The 19,793-nt window shown below is 55.3% G+C and overlaps 1 protein-coding gene across 1 annotated transcript; it reads right to left on the bottom strand.

The window, feature by feature from the left end:
* Window positions 1-6,943: 6,943 nt before the first annotated feature.
* NCKIPSD (NCK interacting protein with SH3 domain) lies at window positions 6,944-19,454 on the bottom strand. Its single transcript, XM_061128667.1, has 13 exons — window positions 19,204-19,454; window positions 16,545-16,654; window positions 16,118-16,322; window positions 15,842-15,932; window positions 15,188-15,696; window positions 13,704-13,874; window positions 13,483-13,569; window positions 13,254-13,392; window positions 13,084-13,164; window positions 12,780-12,908; window positions 12,572-12,664; window positions 12,263-12,435; window positions 6,944-7,880 (listed from the first exon to the last, which is right to left on the bottom strand). Exons 1-13 carry the CDS (start codon window positions 19,372-19,374, stop codon window positions 7,677-7,679), a joined length of 2,163 nt encoding a protein of 720 aa, XP_060984650.1. The 5' UTR covers window positions 19,375-19,454; the 3' UTR covers window positions 6,944-7,676.
* Window positions 19,455-19,793: the final 339 nt, after the last annotated feature.

Raw genomic sequence — 19,793 nt, 5'->3', positions numbered from 1 at the left:
CCATCTCCGCCCCGGAGCTCCAAATCCTATGGTACAGGCCATCACGCATGTCAGCTGCCGACATAGAAGTCATGACCGCCATCTTTGTTGAGGGCAGAACGCAAGTGCTGCCCACGGTGCTGAACCGGGCAGGGATTCACCGCCCCTGGTTCCACCCTCCTCTTCGTGACCACCGCCCTCACCCGCCTCCCTCTCTCTAGGGCGCTGTCTCGGCTCTGTCTTCGGTCTTCTGCTTGCGAATCTCTTATGCACCGCCTTCCTAACCACTAGTTCCGAACCCTGTCCGGGATTTTGGTCTGAAATTTTGGTGCCTACGATGTGCAGAGTTTTCTCTCAACTCTTGGGTGGGGATACCATCATGGGGTCGGAGTGGCTTGGGGTGCCAGCAGCCCGAACAGCCTTAACCGTTCGATCGGCGAGTTTTAACTCATGAAACATGTCGAGACCATCTGCTTGTTTGGAGCGCCCCAACCGAGCAGGGACCAGAGGTGACCCTCCCGAAGCCGAAACAGAGGCTAAACTTCCCTGCTTTTTCGGTCGGCTGCTCTTCCCCTGGAAATTACACCCCTCTCTTAGGTAGCGGGTCTCCAGAGCTCTGGAATGCCACGTGCAACCCGGCGTTGCCGCAGGACTGAGGCTCGGATTCCTCAGATCCCCTCCCTTGCCCTCTACGACTGCGTCTCTTAACCCCTTGAAGGAACTAACGGAAAAGCTCAGTTTTGCCCGCGCTGTTCTACTCCCAGCTCAAGTAAGACCCATGTATCCAATGGGCAGACGCCGGGGGAATAGACGTCACCGAAGACGAGCGGGGGGCGTGGGGCGTGAACACCGAGCGTTCCAATCAGAAAGTCACTGTTTCTATTGGGACAATGGGTGGCTCCGCCCCCACGGCAGACTCATTGTCTGGGGGAGGAGGCTCCACTGGTTCCAGAATAGCTGGGAGAGACAATCCAGGTGTTCTACGGCCCAGCCTGCAAAGCTGCACCGACAGTGGACTGCAACGCCACGGTTAAACGGCGTTGGCGTCCTTGGACAGAGGAGGGGTTTAGGGCTGAGGCCCCGAACGCTCCAAGGGGTGCGGCTCCTGCTTGGAACCCGCGGAGAACTCCGGCTTCGGCCTCTGGCCCGCCCCAAACGGTACCTATGACATCACCACCAACCAATCAAATGGCGCATTTTTAGGCCTCATTGACTTTTTCGCTTCCAGGAGGCGGGATTCCTCGTCCCAGCACCTCATGTGACTACGGAGAGCCGGTGGATGGGCTCCAGTGGTGCCCTCTGGTGTCTCAGAATCTGAGGACTTCCTAAGGTCAGGAGAAAGTACGTTCTGGGCGTTGGAGAGGCGCTGAAGGCAGACCTTGGTTGGATGGGAGCTCGCTGCAGGGGCTGGAGGAGGGAAGCGAAAGACATGGTTTCCATCGCACCTTCACCCTCCAGGTTCACGATCTAGCGAGTGGAGGGCGGAAAGCTTTACACTAACGATGGATGTAGATAGGTGGGACGCTAGGGAGAGGGATGCTGGATCCCAGAGGAGGTAGGTGCCTGAGCCAATGTAACCATCTGCCTGAGTAACCATCTTTTGAATAACCAAAAGATGGAGGAGCCCCTAGGTCTTGGAAGCTGTGTGGGCAAATGTTCTGAGGTTTAAAGGGATCGTGGCCGTGTTATGCCCTGCTCCCTGTCCTAGGGCTAGCACTGCCTTCACCTGATGCTCCTTGTGGGGAGCAAGACTGGGACCTCTCCGTAACACCCTTGGTGACTGCAGAGGACTCTCCGTGTCCTCCCTGAAGTTCTGCCTCCACTGCTGTCCTCTCTTTGTGGCTGCTTTTCCATGGAAGCCTGTCCCTCTCTCTCTGCCCTCACCTCTATGCCCCACCCCCGGTGGCAGCTTCTCATGCTCCCTGTAAAGGCAAAGCTAGTAGAGTTCCTCTTTCCACTGCCTTCTAGGACATTTCAGATCCTCTCCTCGTTCCTTTTCCTCTCTACCCAGTATTTGCCCTTGTCACTTGCGTTGCAGGTGGATTCTTTTATCAAAAAGTCACCCAGGAAGCCCTTACCTTAACCACTAGCCAGTCCAATAACAATTCTCCTACCCTGGCTCTTCTTAGACAAACTCACTGGGCTAATTAATATCTAACCCCAGTTAAAACAGACTATTTGTGAATTCCTTACCTCTGAATAAGCAGAGCATTACTAGAGAAAAACAACATTCTGAATTCTTGACCTTAAGCCTTAATATTATATTGGAGGGCTTCAACAGTGCAGTAAGATAAAAAAAAAAAAAAAAAAAGCAAAAAGGTATAAGGATTAGAAAGAAAAAAAAAAAGTATTCACAGGCAACAGGAATGTGTATGTAAAAAATCCAAAAGAACTTACAGATAAGTTATTAGAGTTTAGCAGAGTCACTGAATACAAAGTCAATATATAAAAATCAGTTGTAATTTCTATATATCAACAAGTGAGAACTTTTTTTTTCATAATGCAATTTATAGTAGCATCATGCAACATAAAATGCCAGGGATAAATATAATGCAGTATGTGCAATGACTCTTCACACATACCATAGAACATATTGACATTGAACACTATCATAATCATTTCATGATTTATGTAAGTCAAATCATTATGTTGTATACCTTAAACTATACTGTCAATTATATCTCAATAAACACTGAAAGAAAAAATAGAAACATAAAAGACATAAATGGAGTGCAAAACTATGTTCAAAGATTGGAAGGTTTAATACAGGCATACATCAGAGATACTGTGGGTTTGCTTACAGACCACCACAATATTTGCAATAAAGCAAGTATCACAGTAAAGTGAATCATACAAATGTTTTGGTTTCCCAGGGAATATAAAATTTGTGTTTAGACTACAGTCTGTTAAATGTGCAACAGTACTATGTCTAAAAAAAATGTACATACCTTACTTAAAAATACCTTATTGTTGGGACTTCCCTGTTGGTCCAGTGGTTAAGACTCCACCTTTCACTGCAGGAGGCACAGGTTTGATCCCTGCTCAGGGAACTAAGATCCTTCATGACAAATGGCCAAAAAAGAGAAAAAAAAACAACTTATTGCTAAAAAATGCTAACCATCCTCTGAGCCTTCAGTGAATTATAATCAATTTTTTTTTTTTTTTGGCATCCTTGGGTGGGCCTAAACATCATCTTTTTAAAAGTAACATCAAAAATAAATAAATAAATAAAAATAAAAGTAACATCAAGCAATTCCCTGGCACTCCAGTGGTTAGGACCCTACACTTCCACCGCAGAGGGCCAAGTCTGATCCCTGGTTGGGGATCTAAAGACCCCACGTGTTTCCTGGTACAGCCAAAAATAAGTAACATCAGAGATCACTGACCACAGATCAGCATAACACATATAATGATGATGATAAAAGCTTGAAATATTATGAGAATTACCAAAATGTGACACAGAGACATTAAGTAAGAAAATGCTGTTGGAAGACTGGTAACAATAGACTTTCTATTGTCTGTTATCTAGTGAAGGTTTGCCACAAACATTCAAAACCTGTCAATTTGTTGTAAAAGATGCAGTATCAGTGAAGTACAATAAAATGTGGTATACCTGTATTGTGAAGATGCTAATTCTCCCCAAATGATATATGGATTCAATGCAATTCAGAAACCCCAGTAAAGACTGTGTAGTGTACATGTGTGTGTAAACTGACAAACTGGATTCTAAAATGTATGAGGGCCAAGAACACCCAAGACAGTCCAAAGGAAACCCAAGAAGGAGAACAACTTCCTCTACTAGAGATCAGGAAAGCTCCAGCGACAAAACCAAGACTGTGTGGTGCTGGTACAGGAACAGACAGACAAACGGAACAAAATCCAGAGAGCGGCCTAAAGGAACGTGCAGACTTGAATGTTTACAAGAGTGGCTCTTAAAAGCCCACACAAGGAAAGGATGGGCTTTCCAATAAATGATGCCGCATCAATTGGATATCCATGTAGACAAAAATGAGACCCCCTACTTCATACTACCCACGTAATCAATTCTAGATAGATATGACATCTGAATGTGAAAGCAAAGACAATACACCTTTTAGAAGAGAGCATAAAAGTTCGTGACATTTAAGCAAATATTTTTTTAAGAGGAGACAAAATGGACTAACCATAAAGGAAAATACTGAAAAATTGGATTACATTACAATTAAGAACTTCTTTCAACCAAAGACGTTAAGAATGGGAGAAAATAGGTTAAGATATACAATTCAAGGACTCATATCCTGAATACATACTATAAACCAATAAAAGATATACATCCCGGTCAATGAATGGGCAAGAGATATGAAGAGGTGCTTCACAAGAGAAGATTCAAATAGCCAGTAAACTGATGAAAAAATGCTCAGCCTCTTTAGTCATCAGGGAAATGCAAATGTGAAAGTAAGTACTACTATACTCCACCAGAATGACTAAAATAAAAATGACTGACAATACCAGGTTTGGGGAAAGGTACAGAGGAGCTGGCACTCAGACACTAGTGGAGGAGCATACATTGGTACAACTACTCAGGAAAGCTATTTGGCATTTTCACTGCAGTTCCACTCTTGAGAATATACACCCCCCCCCCAATATAATGCATATGAGCAACCAAAAGATGAGTACAACAGTGCCCCTGACAGCATGATTTGTCATAGACAAAAACTGGAAACAACTGAGATTGTCAACGTGGATAAATAAATGAGGGTGCACTGCACACAACACTAGGAATGAACATACTGCAACCACACACTATGACACGGGCGAACTGTGAGACTTGGTGGTGAGTGAAGCCAGTGCTTGCAAGATTCCGTTTATGTGGAGCTGGAAAACAGGCAAAGCTCCTGAGGAATTACCTCCAGGGAGGAGGTCTGGGGAGAAGGGAGGAGTTGATGACTAAGGGGGCTGCACGGTGGGCTTTGGGAGCTGGTGACACTGGGTGGTGACGAGATTAGCATCTTGTCCTAATTCGTATTTGAGGACGGCAGTTTCCACAGTATGTTCTTCCATTAAACAGGAAAAAAAAGAAAAGGTTGTCCTCACAGACTTGGAGCCTCAGTCTGTATCTTTTGGGGGCTGAGCGGGCAGATGGTCTGCACCTGACCCTCTTACCCTGGAGTTGTCTTATGCACTTGTAGCCTGTTGTCCTCAATCGTGTCACACAGACGTGTGCCGCACCTGTAGGGACCCACTTCCAGCCTTAGAGACTGGCCCAAACCCCCAGCCCGCACGGCCCCTCAAAGTTGTGAATTTTCCTCAGCCCCACCCAAACACCCCTCTTTCCTAGAGGGGCTTGGTTCTCCTTCTCTGCCCTTTCCCCTGCCTAACCACATCCACGTCTACCATCCAGCAGGCAGAGCTGTTCTCCCAGACACTTCCTTCCCTGAGGAATTCTCTGGCCAACCATTTTCCCTAGTGGTTGTAATTTTGTGCGGTGAGACCACCATGAAGGTGTTTGTTGAGGGGTCCTGGAGTCCTGGCCCCTGTTTGCTGCCTGGAGCCGGCATTTCTTTTTCAGTTGGGGCTCAAGCCCCCCCTGATGAATACGTGCAAGGACCCCTTGGACAGTCACGCAGAAGCGGGCAGGGGCTCTGACCCTCCCGCCACAGGGCTCGCTTTGCTCCTCACGGGGGCCAGCACGGGGACAGACGGCACAGCCCAGCCCTGCCCTTCCCACGAGGTCAGTGTGTGCAGCCTGGGCGTGAAAAGAGCAAGGCGCAGAGGCCACCGAATGGCCCTGACCCAGCTTCCTGAGGGCCTGGGCTCACCCCTGAATTACACTGTCTCAGAACCATGGGGCTCTGCCTTCAGCTCTCCAATGAGAAAGGAGTTGTACCTGGAAGTCAGCGGTGTTGATTCTGGCTGGGAAAGGGAGGCAGAGGCCTCCAGGATGAGGTGACTGTGCTGTACCACATGGAGCTCTCCTGCCGGCCACTGTGTCAGCTCCTCCGCGGGTCCAGGTGAACCTGCGCACTTAACCTTCTAGAAGAGTCAACAGTTCAGGAAGGACGTCTCCTTGTCTTCCTGTGCTTTGCACCCATGGACCTATTTTCCTGGGACCCCCACCCCACAGACTGGCCTTTGCTGCATTATGCTCTACTTGGAGAGTAACAGCCCCTTGCCTTCAGCATCCCATTAAGAAAGGAAAAGTCGTGGCCGGAAGTCACAGTATCTGATTTTCGAAGTGCGGAATCCGATGAGAATCACCTTGAGTAACAAAATGAAGGGAACTGTTGGAAACCACTGCTGTCTGGGGTCTGCCTGTGGGTCCTGACTCTCCTCCCCGACTTACAGCGACAAGCCCTTGTTAACTCAGCAGCAAGGTGTTAATACCTTGTTAACTTCCTTGTTAACTCAAGGAAGAAGTTTTTGCCCAACGCTGGCCTCTGATTCCCCTCAGACAGTAGTGTGCATCTAACCCCATATTCATTGACATACTTTTTTGGTCCTACCGTAATTACCAAATCCCTGCTAAGGCTGCAAGATGAGGGGATCTTGCTGGATCCAGTGGAAGACAAATGAGGAAGGGAAATAGCTGGGCAGGCTGAGGAGTTCAGGGAGGCCGGGGCTGGGGGCTGGGGGGAGATGCTTCATTTCAGAATAGCTATAAAGGATTATAGGGGTTTTAATGGGGGAGAGAGACATGGTATTCAAGGCAAAGAGAGATATAAGTAAAGTCTGGAGAAGAAGTCACCTGCAGATGGACCACGGGGCTCCTGGTGGCTGTGGCCGTGGCCCAGGAGAAGTGGGAACCCAGGGAAGACGTGGGAACTCGAGGGACCTCGATGGAGGGGCCTGTCAGGGACCACCTGACAGGTGGTCCTCAGGTCCTGACAGACCACCTGGAGGCTGGAGAGGGCAGGGCAAGCTACTGATGAGGTCCTGAGGTTCCCGCACCCCTGCCCACCCTCTCCCACCACCCCTCAGCATCATACAGGGAGGCCTGTTTCCAGGTGCCTTGTGATTTATTTCCAAAGGTGAGCTGCAGCACATAGGAAAATACACATGGCTTCTCAGTCTACGTTTTTCCAGAGAAAATAGATCCTGTCATTGGCTTTTATCAGTGCCATCCCCGCCACCCCACCCCGTTCTGTGAGGCTCCAGGAGGGATGGCCTGTCTCCAAGATTCTGCTCTCAAAGCAGCAGCTTGGCCAAGACCTCTGGGGGTCGGAGTGAGGGGCAGCGACCGCCCCCACGGGGCGGGGGTTGGGGGTGGGCAGAGCACACGAACGGCACTCACTGCGAAGCTAAGGCAAAGAACAGAGCTGGCGGACGATGCCCCCCTCACCCCAGGGACACGGCGTGCCGAAGCCCGGGACACAGACCAGGTGGGCGCGGGGGCTGAGGGCTGGGGCCCAGCCTGGAGCAGCAGCAGGACTCTGTGTGTGTAAGGGCGGGGGTGGGGGCATGCTGAAGAGGCAGCCTACCGGGAGATGGAGGGGCTTCAGTTCACACGCTCCCCGTGCCCCAGCAGAGCTCCTGGCGTGTGGTCCCCAATTCTGTGCTTGGCCCCTGGCATTAGCTCTATGTCAGGTGGGGGGGCCCCCGCTCAGGTCCCTTCTACCATCACCTCCCCTCACACTGTCTGTGCAAAACATTCTCAGGGCCAAGCCTCTGAGTCCCCTGCACCCTGCCCAGGGCTGCAGGGAAGGGAGGAGAGGAAGGTGCTAGCTGGGAGCCTCGCCCAGCACCGGGAACTCCTTGCACATCTCCTGGACGATCATGCGGTCCATCTGGCACTGGGGTGAGGCTTCCTCCTCGGTCAGGATGCGTCGCAGCGTGGCCTGCAGGTCGGGGAGCCGGTGGCGGTGCTGCAGGTAGGGTGTGGAGCGGACCACGGCATGCATCAGGGAGAGGTACTCCATGCGCAGCTGTGGGGAGAGCAGGCAAGCTCAGGGATCCCAGGGAGGCACCATGTGCCACTGCCAGCAGACAGGGACAGACAGGCCACTGCTGCCTTCTGGCGGCCACATGGACGTGACCCCCTGACACCACTGAAGATCAGGGTTGCACCCCAGCACCTAGCCTGTAACCTGGCACCGAGCTGGCCTTCAATAGTCACTGAGTGAGTAAGTAAGTGAATCATCTCAGTCCACACACAGTCCCAGAACATGGCTGGCCCAGGACGTCCTGGCTCAGAGAGGCAGGAGGCAGGAGGAAGCAGTGAGCCCCTAGTCATCTCTAATGCTGGGCCCTTGTGGGGCTGCTGTCTGTCTATTGGAGGCCCTCTGCCTCTCTCCTCTCACCCTGGGAGATCTCACTCACACCCACAGCTTTAAACAGTGATCCACACTCAGACCTCTTTCCTAGACTCTCCAGGAGCTGCAGGTGAGAATTTTCAGCTGCCCACTAGTCATGCCCTGCTTATCTCAGAGAGAACTCAAACTCCTATGTCTACCATCAAACTCACGATCATCCCCATGTGCCCAAAGCTGAAGGCTTTTCCTGTATTATCTTGATAAAGAGCACTGCTGTCTGTTCAAATGCTCGAGTCAAAACTACAAGTGTCCTTTCGGAGTCCTTTCTCCCCACATCCCAAACCCAAGCCATCCCTGAGACCTGGCGTCTTACCTTCTACCTGCCCTGAATCCACCTCCAACCCTCCCTCCCAACCCACCCTCCCGGCACCTCTAGCTTTAACGGCTCTAACAGCCCCTCCAGTGTGACACCCCAGCTGCTCCTTATCCTCACTAGACCCTGACCCGCTGACCTGGCCCCAGTACTACTACTCCATCTGCCCCCTTACCATCTCTCACGTCTCCGCCTCTGCTTAGAGGAGTCAATACCCAAACCTTTCTTAGGCGGTATCACCCTGATAACTCCCAACCTTGGTCAGGCCAAAAAGCACCTGCCCATCAAATTTTAGTATGAACAGCTAAGCAGCAGACCATTACGGAGCCGTGCACAAGCCTGAACACCATTCCCCATCACAAACCACGCTGCCCAGGGCCGCTGCCACTCTTCTCCACCATGTCTACCGCTCCTTAAAGGACCACTGCCCACCTTCTACGCATTTTCCAAATCTAAAGTCCCTGACCAGCTGGCCGTGTGCTTCCTGGAGAAAACAAGCACACTTTCAGAAACTCCTGGTCTTCCCCCGATACCCTCACCTCAACTACTGCCCCCTACTGAATGGACTGCCCGGCTCCTGCCAAGGGCCATCCTTCTATGGGGGCCTGAACTCTCAGCAGCCGCCTAACTCCCACAGTGGCTGACTCTCCCAACACCTCAGCCTCTTCTCCATAGTCAGCTTGCTGGGTCAGTCCCTCTGGCTTAGACATCCACCAGCATCTCCCACCTTTAAAAGACTTTCTCTTGGAGTTGGTGGTCTAGTGGTTGGGAATCTGCCTGCCAATGCTGGAGACAGGGGTTTGACCCCTGGTCCAGGAAGATCCCACATGCCTCAGAGCAATGAAGCCCACGCACCACAACTATTGAGCCTGTGCTATAGAGCCCGGGAACTGCAACTACTGAGCCCCCATGCCTAGAGTCCATGCTCTGCAACAAGAGAAGCCACTGCAATGAGAAGACTGCACATTGCAACTACAGAAAGCCTGTGCAGCAACCAAGACTTAGCACCATCAAAAATAAAATACATAAATAAACTTACAAAAAAAACCTTCCCTTGATCCCATGTCTCCCTCCAGTGACCCCCCACTTTTTTCTGCTCCCCTTCACATAAACAGACCAGAAGCAAAAGAGATTAAGAAGAGGTGGCAAGAACACACAGGACTATACAAAAAAAGAACGTAATGACCTGGATAGCCATGATTGGTGTGTTCACTCACCTAGAGCCAGACATCCTAGAGTGTGAAGTCAAGAGAGACATAGGAAGCATTACTATGAACAAAGTTGGTGGAGGTGATGGGATTCCAACCGAGCTATTTAAAATCCTAAAAGGCGATTCAAGGTGCTGCACTCAATATGTCAGCAAATTTGGAAAACTAAGCAGTGGCTACAGGACTGGAAAAGGTAAGTTTTCATTCCAATCCCAAAGAATGTTCAAACTACTGCACAACTGCACTCATTTCACACACTAGCAAGGTAATGCTCAAAATCCCTCAAGCTAGGCTTCAGCAGTACATGAACTGAGAACTTCCATATGTACAAACTGGGTTTAGAAAAGAGAGGGATGAGAGATCAAATTGCCAACATTCGATGAATCATAAAGAAAGCAAGGGAATTCCGGAAAAACATCTACTTCTGCTTCATTGACTATGTTAAAGTCTTAGACTGTGTGGATCACACAAACTGGAAAATTCTTAAAGAGATGGGAATATCAGACCACCTGATCTGTCTCTTGAGAAACCTGTATATGAGTCAAGAAGCAATTGCCAGAACAGACATGGAACAACAGACTAGTTTCAAATTGGGAAAGGAGTACAACAAGACTGTATATTGTCACCCTGTTTATTTAACTTCTATGTAGGGCACATCATGCAAAATGCCAGGCTGGATGAATCACAAGCTGGAATCAAGATTGCCAGGAGAAATATCAACAACGTCAGATATGCAGATGATATTACTCTAATGGCAGAAAGTGAAGAGGAACTAAAGAGACTCTTGATGAGGGTGAAAGAGGAGAGTGAAAAAGCTGACTTAAAACTCTACATTCAAAAAACTAAGATCATGGCATCTGGTCCCATCACTTCATGGCAAATAGAAGGGGAAAAAGTGGAAATAATGATAGACTTTATTTTCTTGAGCTCCAAAATCACTGAGGAAGTCATGAAATTAAATGACTCTTGCTTTTTGGAAGCAAAGCTGTGACAAACCTAGACAGTGGGTTAAAAAGCAGAAACATCACTTTGCCAACAAAGGTCCATAGAGTCAAAGCTCTGGTTTTTCCATAAAGAAAAACCATAAAGAACGCTGAGTGCTGAAGCATTGATGCTTTTGAACTGTGGTGTTGGAGAAGACTCTTGAGAGTCCCTCTGACAGTAACAAGATCAAACCAGTCAATCCTAAAGGAAATCAGTCCCGAATATTCATTGGAAGGACTAATGCTGAAGCAGAAGCTCCAATCCTTTGGCCACCTGATGCAAAGAGCTGACTCACTGGAAAAGACCTTGATACTGAGAAAGAATGAGGGCAGGAGGAGAAGGGGGTGACAGGATGAGATGGTCGGATGGCATCACCAACTCAATGGACATGAGCCTAAGCAACCTCTGGGAGATAGTGAAGGACAGGGATGCTTAGTGGCGTGCTACAGTCTATGGGGTCACAAAGAATTGGATTTGACTGAGTAACAAGTTCCAGTTCACATAAAAACACACGAGAGTTGTTTCCATTCAATGCTCCCACCTTCCCCCTCTTTCCACTCCCGTCCAACGTCAAATCTTCTCTTCAACTTCCCACTTGGACTCTCTTCCCTCCACTCCACTGACACTGCTGGTCAGTCACGCCTGACCTCTGTGTGGCAAGTCCTGTGGCTCCTTTTCAGGCCTTGTCTCACTCAGGCTCCTCACTGTGGCAACGGCTCATCCCCTCCTCTTTCACACACAAGTCTCTGGGCTCCTGCTCTCCCGGTTTTTCCTCCGGAGTGTCTCCTGTGTGCCCCGACTGAAGCCTAAGCTTCCCTCTGACCCGTGCATCCCACACCCGAGGTGCCCGCACTGTCACAGGCTTCCTGGCACATGCATGCACAGCGCACTCCCAAGTGTCTCTTTCCTGTCACCACTCACATCCCAGTGCCTCGCTGACGTCCTCTGTACCTGGATGTCCAGCAGGTACCTTCTCAATCTCGACACATCAAAACACAGCTCTGTTCATAACGTCTTCCCCACCTGAGGGATCAGCACTTCCTCCACCAGGCCGGTCCAGACCAATCGAGCAGCGAGTCCTGCCAACCCACCTCCAACACACCCAGGCCTGACCTCCCCTCCCACGCCACCCGTGCCACCTGGAGGGCGGTGGCCACCTCCACACTGGCCTCCGCTTCCACTGTGCTCTCAGCCTCCATTTCATTCAGGGTGGTAATCAGGTCACTTCCCCTACAAGGTGACCACCTCCTGCCGCAGCCCCCAAGGCTTCGTGTAAACTCCACTTGCTTGTTCTCACCTCCCACCACTCCCGCCGTCTCCAGACAGCGCGTCCCCAGTTCACCACACGGCGGGCTCCCTTGGGTCTCGGCACACCTGTCTCGGATGAGCGGCTTCCCCCACTTACTGGCTCCAGTGGTGGCCCTCACCCTAGTCTCAGGTCCCCCCCAGGGTGTGACAGCTTCCACCCCGCTGCGGCCGCGTCCAAGCACCTTGTCTCCGGGCGACAGGTCCGCGATGTGCCGCACGGTGATGTCGATGAGCGCCATCATGTCCGTGTGGTAGAAGATGGCGGCCGTGGCGGGGCTGGCGAACACGTCCTGCAGAAACTTGAGGATGGAGTGCGGTGGCTGCGGCTCGTGCTTGAAGATGCGCACGGGGTCATCTAGAAGGTGGGGAAGAAGGGTCAGGGCGGTCCTCCGGGGAGGGCCAATGTCACTCCAGGGAGTGATGGGCATCACGGTGGGGGGGGGGAGTCACAGGACATCCAAGTGGCCCCACACAGATGCCGGGGCGCTCACCCCCTCGGTTCAGGAGCAACAGCAGCTTCTCGGAGAAGATCTTGACATTGGCATGTTTGCTCAGGGCGGCCATGATCATGTTCTGGTCTGGGACTGAGGAAGGACACGGGTGTGCATGAGGGCAGCAGTGCTGAGCCTGGCGGGCCCTCCTCCACCCTCGCAGCACCAGGCAGCCACCACCCCCCACCCAGGCAGGCCCCGCCCTCACCTGGCAGGTGCAGGTTGAGAGCCAGAAGTAGATTCACACAGAGATCCGGCAGCTGCTCCGTGGTGTCCAAGGGCAGCCCGTCCTCAACGATGCTCAGCAGGAACTGGGCGAAGGGTGTGCCCAGGTGCTCTAGGCAGAGGGGCACACCGAGGTCTGCAGCCCAGCCCCACCGCCCACCCCACCCAGCGTCCCTGTGTTCCCGTGAGCCCTGGGGACGCTCTATGAGACCCCGATCAGGGGGTCCCCAGCCCTCAGCTGGCTGTGGGCTCCCTGCAGTCAGCTGGGCCGCGTCCTGCCTTCTTACCGTAGTGTGCGTAGGGCACTGCCTCGCCCATGGAGAAGACCATGGCCAGGATGAGGGCGGAGTAACAGAGTTTCTGATGGTCTGCAGGGGTGCAGAGCAGGCGGTCAGAGCCCCTACAGGTGGTGGGAACACCCCCGCAGGGGGCAGGGAGCTGCCCCTCGCTCGCTCACCCTGCGTGTCTGTCTGCATGTCCCGCGCCAGCTCCACGGGCAGCACGGACGACACGAGCGTGGAGATGATGGCCGCGTCCAGGCTGCACATGGCGCCGAAGCACTTGAGGAGCAACAGCCGCAGCGACACCCGGTGCTCCTGGCAGGGGACCCCTGTGCGCTCAGTGCCCGACGCCCCACCTCCGCCCGGCTCCCTCCGTGCCCTCCCCGCCTGCTCTCACACACACACCATTTGGTAGTAGGCCACCAAGGCCAGGACAGACTCGAACTCGTTCCGCTTGCACATTTTCTTGCAAACTTCAGGGTCTGCGTCCGTCTGCGGGCGGGGAGGAAGAGGTGTGAAGGGGTCGCTCAGTGTGCGTGGCTGCCCCTGAGCATGCCGAGGACCAGTAGGGGAGACTCCCGAGCACGGGGGAGGGGTGGGGACCCCTGGGGGCCCCCAGCCCGCACCAGAATGTGCAGCAGCTCCTCCAGGTAGCAGCGGATGACGCCCTCGTCCTCATACAGGGCCCAGCTGCGCTGCTGGGCATCGTCCTTCCGCCGGGCCAAGTCTGCAAAGATCACCTCCAGCCGCTGCTGGTCATGGCAGACCTGCCCTGAGGGCAGGGAGGTGCTCAGGTCCTGTGGGCAGAAGGCAAGGCGGGGCTCAGCACATCTGCCCCACACCATCTCCAGGAGGCCCGCGAGGCCTGGGGCTCAACCCTCCCGGCCTGTGTCAGACCAGGGCCTCACCTACAAGGGCTGCCTGGAGCCAGCGTCCTCCCAGGACCGGTGAGGGGACCATCCCCCAGTTCTCTTCCCTCCTCCCCGCTGCTCCCCATCAACTACCCACGGCCCATCCCTCAACAATGAGGCCCCCAAGGGCACCAGCCCTGTTCTACACACCCAATCCAAGGAATTCCACTGCCTCCAAGTCTTCCCCCCCTGTCCCCCGCCCCCCCAATAAACGAGCAGCTTATCGGATCTTATTTTCCTGACCAGGGATTGAACCCTTGGCAGTGAGAGCACAGAGTCCTAACCACTGGACTGACTGCGAGGAATTTCCAGGCTCCTGAGTCTTAATAACCTCCTGAGACAGGAGTCTGCATGAGACACGTCTGGGGGGAATTTTCCAACAACCTGCTTCCTGTCCCAGGCCTGGAAAAACATCCTCCGTGAGGAGGAAGGCCACGGACTTCTCACTGCCTGCAAGTGACTCAGAATCTACCCTCTGATTCTACACAAAGTGGGACAGGCCTGTCAACCCGCCTCCCGTGTTCCTCTTGACCCTGCTGGCCACGGCTCCCGCACAGGCAAGCCTCCCTGCTCCCCACACCCCGAACCGGAACTGCAGCTCCCAAGGAAGAAGGCTCTTCCGGCCCATCTGGCCCCCAAACCTGCTCCCTGATCAGTGGCCCCACCTTGGCAAAGGATGCCACCCATCCCACGATGCCCACCCTCCGCCCTGAGTCAGCACTCAGGCCTACATCATAGCTCTCAAAGCACCCAGTGCTCTCCACCGCCAAGGCCAGCGTGGCGCTGCCCTCTTTCAGGTCCTCTGTCCATTCCTTCCCCGCAGCCCGAGAACCTCTGGCCACCCACAGCTGTCTCCTCTGTCCCCTGCCCGAGGTCTCACTTCCAACCACACCTCTTGCTCCCTCCCTCCATCCCTCCCTTGCGGTGTTCTAGCCATGCTGGCCTCGTTCCAATCCCTCCTGTGAGCTGAGCAGAGGGTGCTGCCTCATGGCCCTCATCCAGGCTGAGCCTCTGCCTGCAGAGGCTTCCTCCCTTTCTCCTTCACGGGTTGTCCCCAAGAGTCCCCAACACCCAGCACAAGGAAGCCGAGAGCTCGAGCTCAACAAATACCTGTCAGGTAAAGGCTGGATACATGTGCGGGCGGGGAAGGGGCAGGGGTGGCGGGGCGGCCCCTGGCCCTGGCCCTGGCCCACCCTCACCTTGCCCTCCACCAGCGAGAGGAGGACCTGCTCCATGACAGGCGAGCTGGCCGGCACGGAGGCCTGGATGTGGCCCACCACGATGCCAATGGCCACGCGGCAGAGCTCGTGGCTCAGGCCGGTGTTCCTCCGCACGAGCTCCATCAGCTCTGCGCCGATGGTCCTGGGCACGGCGGGCTCAGCCGCCGCCTTCTCCTCTGTGGCCCCCAGGCTCAGTGTCCCCAGGGCCTCCAGCTCATCAGGGGCCGGGGCTGGGGCTGTCTCCACTGCTGCTGCTGCCGCCTCCTCCTTCGTAGGGGGGTCTGGGTTTGGCACCTTGCAGGGAAGGGGCTGAGCCTGGGACACAGCAGTAAGCATGCCTCGGCGGGGCACAGGCGGGGGCGTGGGTGAGCAGCTGGGGCCCGGCTCAGATGAGCTGGAGCCGGTATAGAGCGTGTCAAGGGAGGTGCTGCTGACGGAGCCACCGCTGGACACAGAACTGCCCCCGGAGGGCGTGGTGTTGCGGCCGCCTGTGGGCAGAGAGGGGACGCTGTGCTGGGGCAGCCCCCTGGGGACCCCTATCCCCCCAACCCCAGAGCCCCCAGTTTTCTGACATAGGCAGAGCAACCATTCTCAGCACAGGGTGCCCCCAACTCCCCATCCCCGCCTTCTCACCACTCCCGGAGACTACCAGGGCGTCGCGGTCTCGGCGCTTCACGGGCGGGGGTGGCGTGGTGGGCGCTGCTCGGCGAGGCTGTGGCGGGATCTGGGAGGACAGAAGTGGGATCTGAGGGCACAGACTGCCATCTGGGGTGCGGCCTGAGCTCGGCAGAGGCAGGACCAAGGGTCCAGGCGGCACCACTGACCGGGGTGGACGCTTGGAGCCTCCGGACAAAGCCTTAAGCGCCCCCCACCCCCACTTCCATTGCCCAGGCTGCTCTCACCATGTACCTGGTAGAGGCCTCCGTCTGCCCCGAGATACTCAGAACTGGGCAGGCTATGCTGCCGCTCGAACCCAGCTCGACACATGCCATTGGGCTGCCTGGTGGCGGCGGCGTCCAGATGGTGGTCACTGGTGGACGGGGTCATAGCTGCAGGGCTGGGGGCGGAGGGGCCTCTGCGGGACAGGGTCTCTTTCCGGTGGTGGATCAGCTTCCTGAGGCAGGGACAGGGAGGTTACTGGGGGAGTCACCTTACAACTCCCCAAGTCCACCCGTGCTCCCTGAGGGACACTGCCCACCCTAGCCCAGGGCCCCCACCTCCCATCACCCTCATGCCCCACCCGCCCCTGCACTACCAACCCTGCCCTCTAGAGTCCCTGAAGGACCCCGTCTTCCGGGGCTCACTGGGAGGTCCCCCTCAACACACACACACTCACTGGAGGATCCCGCGCTGCTCCAGGCTGTATTTGCCACCATCCCGCATGGCGGCGTTGTGCACAGCCTCAATGGCCCGGTCAATGGCTTGGAGGACATCCTGCTCCAGGCCCTGTGGGGGGACAAGAGTGGGCTCTTAGCCCTGGGGGCCAGGTGAGGGTACGAAGGCCAGAGCCAGCCCTGGAGGGAGCCTGGCGCAGACAGAGGACCACAACTGCTCTCAAAGCCTGGAATGCTAGAGGCCAACATAGCAAGATGAACTAGAATATCAATCAGGGTTCTCAAACTGCGTCATTCGGGAAGCTGGGCCACAGGGAGGGGCCCAGGCTGCTGCTTTATATATCGGGCCCCGGCTCGGGATTTTACCTATGGCAAGTCTCTCGGCCAAGTCATCTCTGAAAGTCTGGGCTCTGAAGCAAAAACACAGCCCACAGACCCCCAGTTTGAGGCCAGGAGTGCACACTTAGTCTGTCGCCAGGCTTGGCTCAGATCCCAGGCTTAGATGCCAAGCAGGGAGCCTCTAGGGTCTGGAGCTCTGAACAAATCCCTCTGGATCTTGCTGACCCGTCACAAAACCAAGTCCACACTCCACGACAGCCCCATCCTCAGACAGCCCTCTGCAGGCCCTGGTAGCTGAGGACAGGCCAAAGGGATCTCCTCTCTACACCTGTGTTGCCAGCCCTCATCCCTTCTAGCTGTGAGAAAGGAATCCTCCAGAGCTGTGCTGGGAAACAGCAGTTCTGGGTTTGTGCAGAAGACAGACATAAGCGCAGAACCTGGCCCCTGCCCCAGATTTTGTGTCACCATCCACAGCAACTCACGGGTCTCCTCGACTCAGCCTGGCTAGCCCGGGGTGGGGGGAGTAGGGGACTGGCAACTGCAGGACCAGTCACTCCCACCCCTCCCTTGCCCTTGGCACCCATGGTCCATCAGGCAGAGGGACCTCAGAACTAAGGTGGGATCACACCAGAGTGGGTTGGAGAGGCTTCTCAGATGGGGACAGACAGATGGACTCAGAGGTCAGCAGAGGCCCCCAGATAACAGGGGGCGTGTCAGAGTGCAGGAGATAGCAGACAGAAAAGGGGACAGAGAGAGAACGGCAGATGATGCACAGAAAGCAAGAAAGATGGAGAGACAGAGAGGGAGGGGGAGAGAGAGAGGAAAAGAGAGAAGCAGAGGGAGACGATGCAAAAAGAAATTGAGATTCGGAGACAGAGAAGGGGAGAGAGTTGGAGGATGTGGACACACACAAGGGGAGAGTCAGAATGACACAGAGATAGCCAGGGAGACTGAGACGGAGGGAGATATGCAGCAAGAAACCAAGAGACAGAGAAGATGGTATCCTCTCTGCCCTCCCCAAACACCCAGCCCCAAAAGCCAAGGCAGGGGAGGGGCCTCACAGGCCCTGGGGGAAAGTGGGGGACTTTCCTTGGAGGCCTCCAACAAGCCCCCAGCCCCAGAGAGACTGGCTCTGATATGCTCGCTTCCAGACCCAGCAGCCCTGGTGTCCGGGGCTCCCACTCTCACCCAGACACTCCTGGATGCCAGGAGGCCAAGGGTCCAGGGCCCCAGGCCCATCCCCTTGGGTAAAGGCCACAGATGACATCTCCAAATTTATCCTGTTATTTCTGTCCTGAACTGGGCCGGCTTAGGATGCTTCCTACAGGCCAGAGACTAGGATGGGGCGGGGGTGTCTGGCACAGGGCAGGCCTGGAGGCTCTGGGCCCTCCTTCCCCCTGGGATCAGAATAGACCAGCAGGAGACAATGCAGCCCAACCCCAACACCAGGGCTATTCTGGGGGAAACAGGAATTGGGGCTGCACTTCCAGTGGAAGGAAACAGGGGGGCCATGGCCACACCAGGGGAAGCCGTGGGGAAGTCCCACTTCCTTGCTAAGGGAGTAGCCCCCCACCCCAGGCTAGGGACAAGGAGGGCTCAGGTTCCCTCACTTTCCAAGAAAGGAAGTCTGAAAAGTCAGGGCCTGAGGCTTGTGAAAGGGGAGAGGGAGAGTAAGTGCCAGGGAGTGTCAGCAGGAGCTGGGAACCCAGGCGCAGCATAGATTGACGAAGGTGTTTTTGGAAGAGCTTAGGGGCTGACTGAGTACAGGACAGTAAAAGATATTGGGGTCTCAGGGCTTGGGGTGTCACTTAGGGGACGGGGGTGTCCACTGCTACCTGGTCCAAGTGTGGGGGGTGGGATGGGAGGGTGAAGACGTAGAAGATGGCTGGGGAAACAGAAAGCGCCCAGGGTTGCCGGGGGTCTCAGGAGTGGAAGCTGCGGAAGAGGAGGCAAGAGTGTTGGGATCCTGGTGATCCAGGCGAGGGGCCAATTAAGTCAGGGGTCTCAGGGACCTGGGGAACTGCTCAGAATCTGGTGTACTGGAATCTCGGGGCTGACTCTTGAATTGCATTCGGCTGGGGATTCAGATGTTGGGTCTGGGGTCTCGGTCCCACTGTTAGGCTTTAGGTACGTCTGGAGTCCTCAAGAGTTGGCTGTCAAGGGCCTGGTCCTCTGTGGGGGGAGCGGGCTCTGAGAGTCCCAGTCCTCGCGGGGTCTCTCGGTCAGGTTCTCAAAGTCCTCGTCTGCTGGAGGCCCCGACCGGGCGGTGATGGAGCTCAGTCCAGGGGCGGCGGAGGCCGGGCCGGGGAGGGGCACACTCACCTGCAGGCGGCGCAGGTAGGCGGGCGGCACGTAGCCGGTCTCACCGCTGCGCGCCCGCGCCGCCAGCCACCAGTGCGCGCTGCTGCGCTCCAGTACCAGGAAGGTCTCGCCCGCGGCGAACGCCAGCGCGTTGGGCTCCGCCGAGCGGAACGCGTACAGCGCGCGGTACATGAGGCCGAGTCGCGCCGGGGCAGGGGAGACAGCGGGGGGCTGAGAAACCAGGACGCCAGGCCGGCACCTCCTCGCCGCGCTCGCCCTGCCCCGTGACACACGGCGCGTGCGCGCGCGCGCCCGCCTGCCCGCCGCAGTCCCGCCCCGGCAGTGTGTCGGCTCCTGCGCGGGAGCGCAGCGCCCCCTGGCGGCCCCAAGCGGGGCGGCGCGGCGCGGCGCGGCCCTTTCCGTGGCCTTGGGCGTCTCCAAGCTCCAGACTCCCTGACCCGGCACCCCGCCTAGAGCCCCAGCTGCTCCTGCCCTGCCCTCCACTCCTTTTACCAGCTCAAGCCCTAGAACTGCGGCCCACCCTACTTCACGACGGAGAGCTCCGCCCGCATCCCAAAGGCAGAGCCTGCGTCCTGTGCTAATAAGCCTCT

This window comes from Dama dama, chromosome 24 (genome assembly GCF_033118175.1).
Source record: "Dama dama isolate Ldn47 chromosome 24, ASM3311817v1, whole genome shotgun sequence".
NCBI classification, from domain to species: Eukaryota; Metazoa; Chordata; class Mammalia; order Artiodactyla; family Cervidae; genus Dama; species Dama dama.
This window is presented reverse-complemented; position numbering and strand designations above follow the sequence as displayed.

Excerpts from the sequence above, each read along its gene's own strand:
- NCKIPSD (XM_061128667.1), bottom strand. The coding sequence starts at position 19,374 with ATGTACCGCGCGCTGTACGCGTTCCGCTCGGCGGAGCCCAACGCGCTG. Across the intron at positions 13,875-15,187 it reads TCTCGCTGGTGGAGGGCAAG|GACCTGAGCACCTCCCTGCC; the intron begins GTGAGGGTGGGC and ends TTCTGCCCACAG. Across the intron at positions 12,436-12,571 it reads GTTGCTCCTGAACCGAGGGG|ATGACCCCGTGCGCATCTTC; the intron begins GTGAGCGCCCCG and ends CCCACCTTCTAG.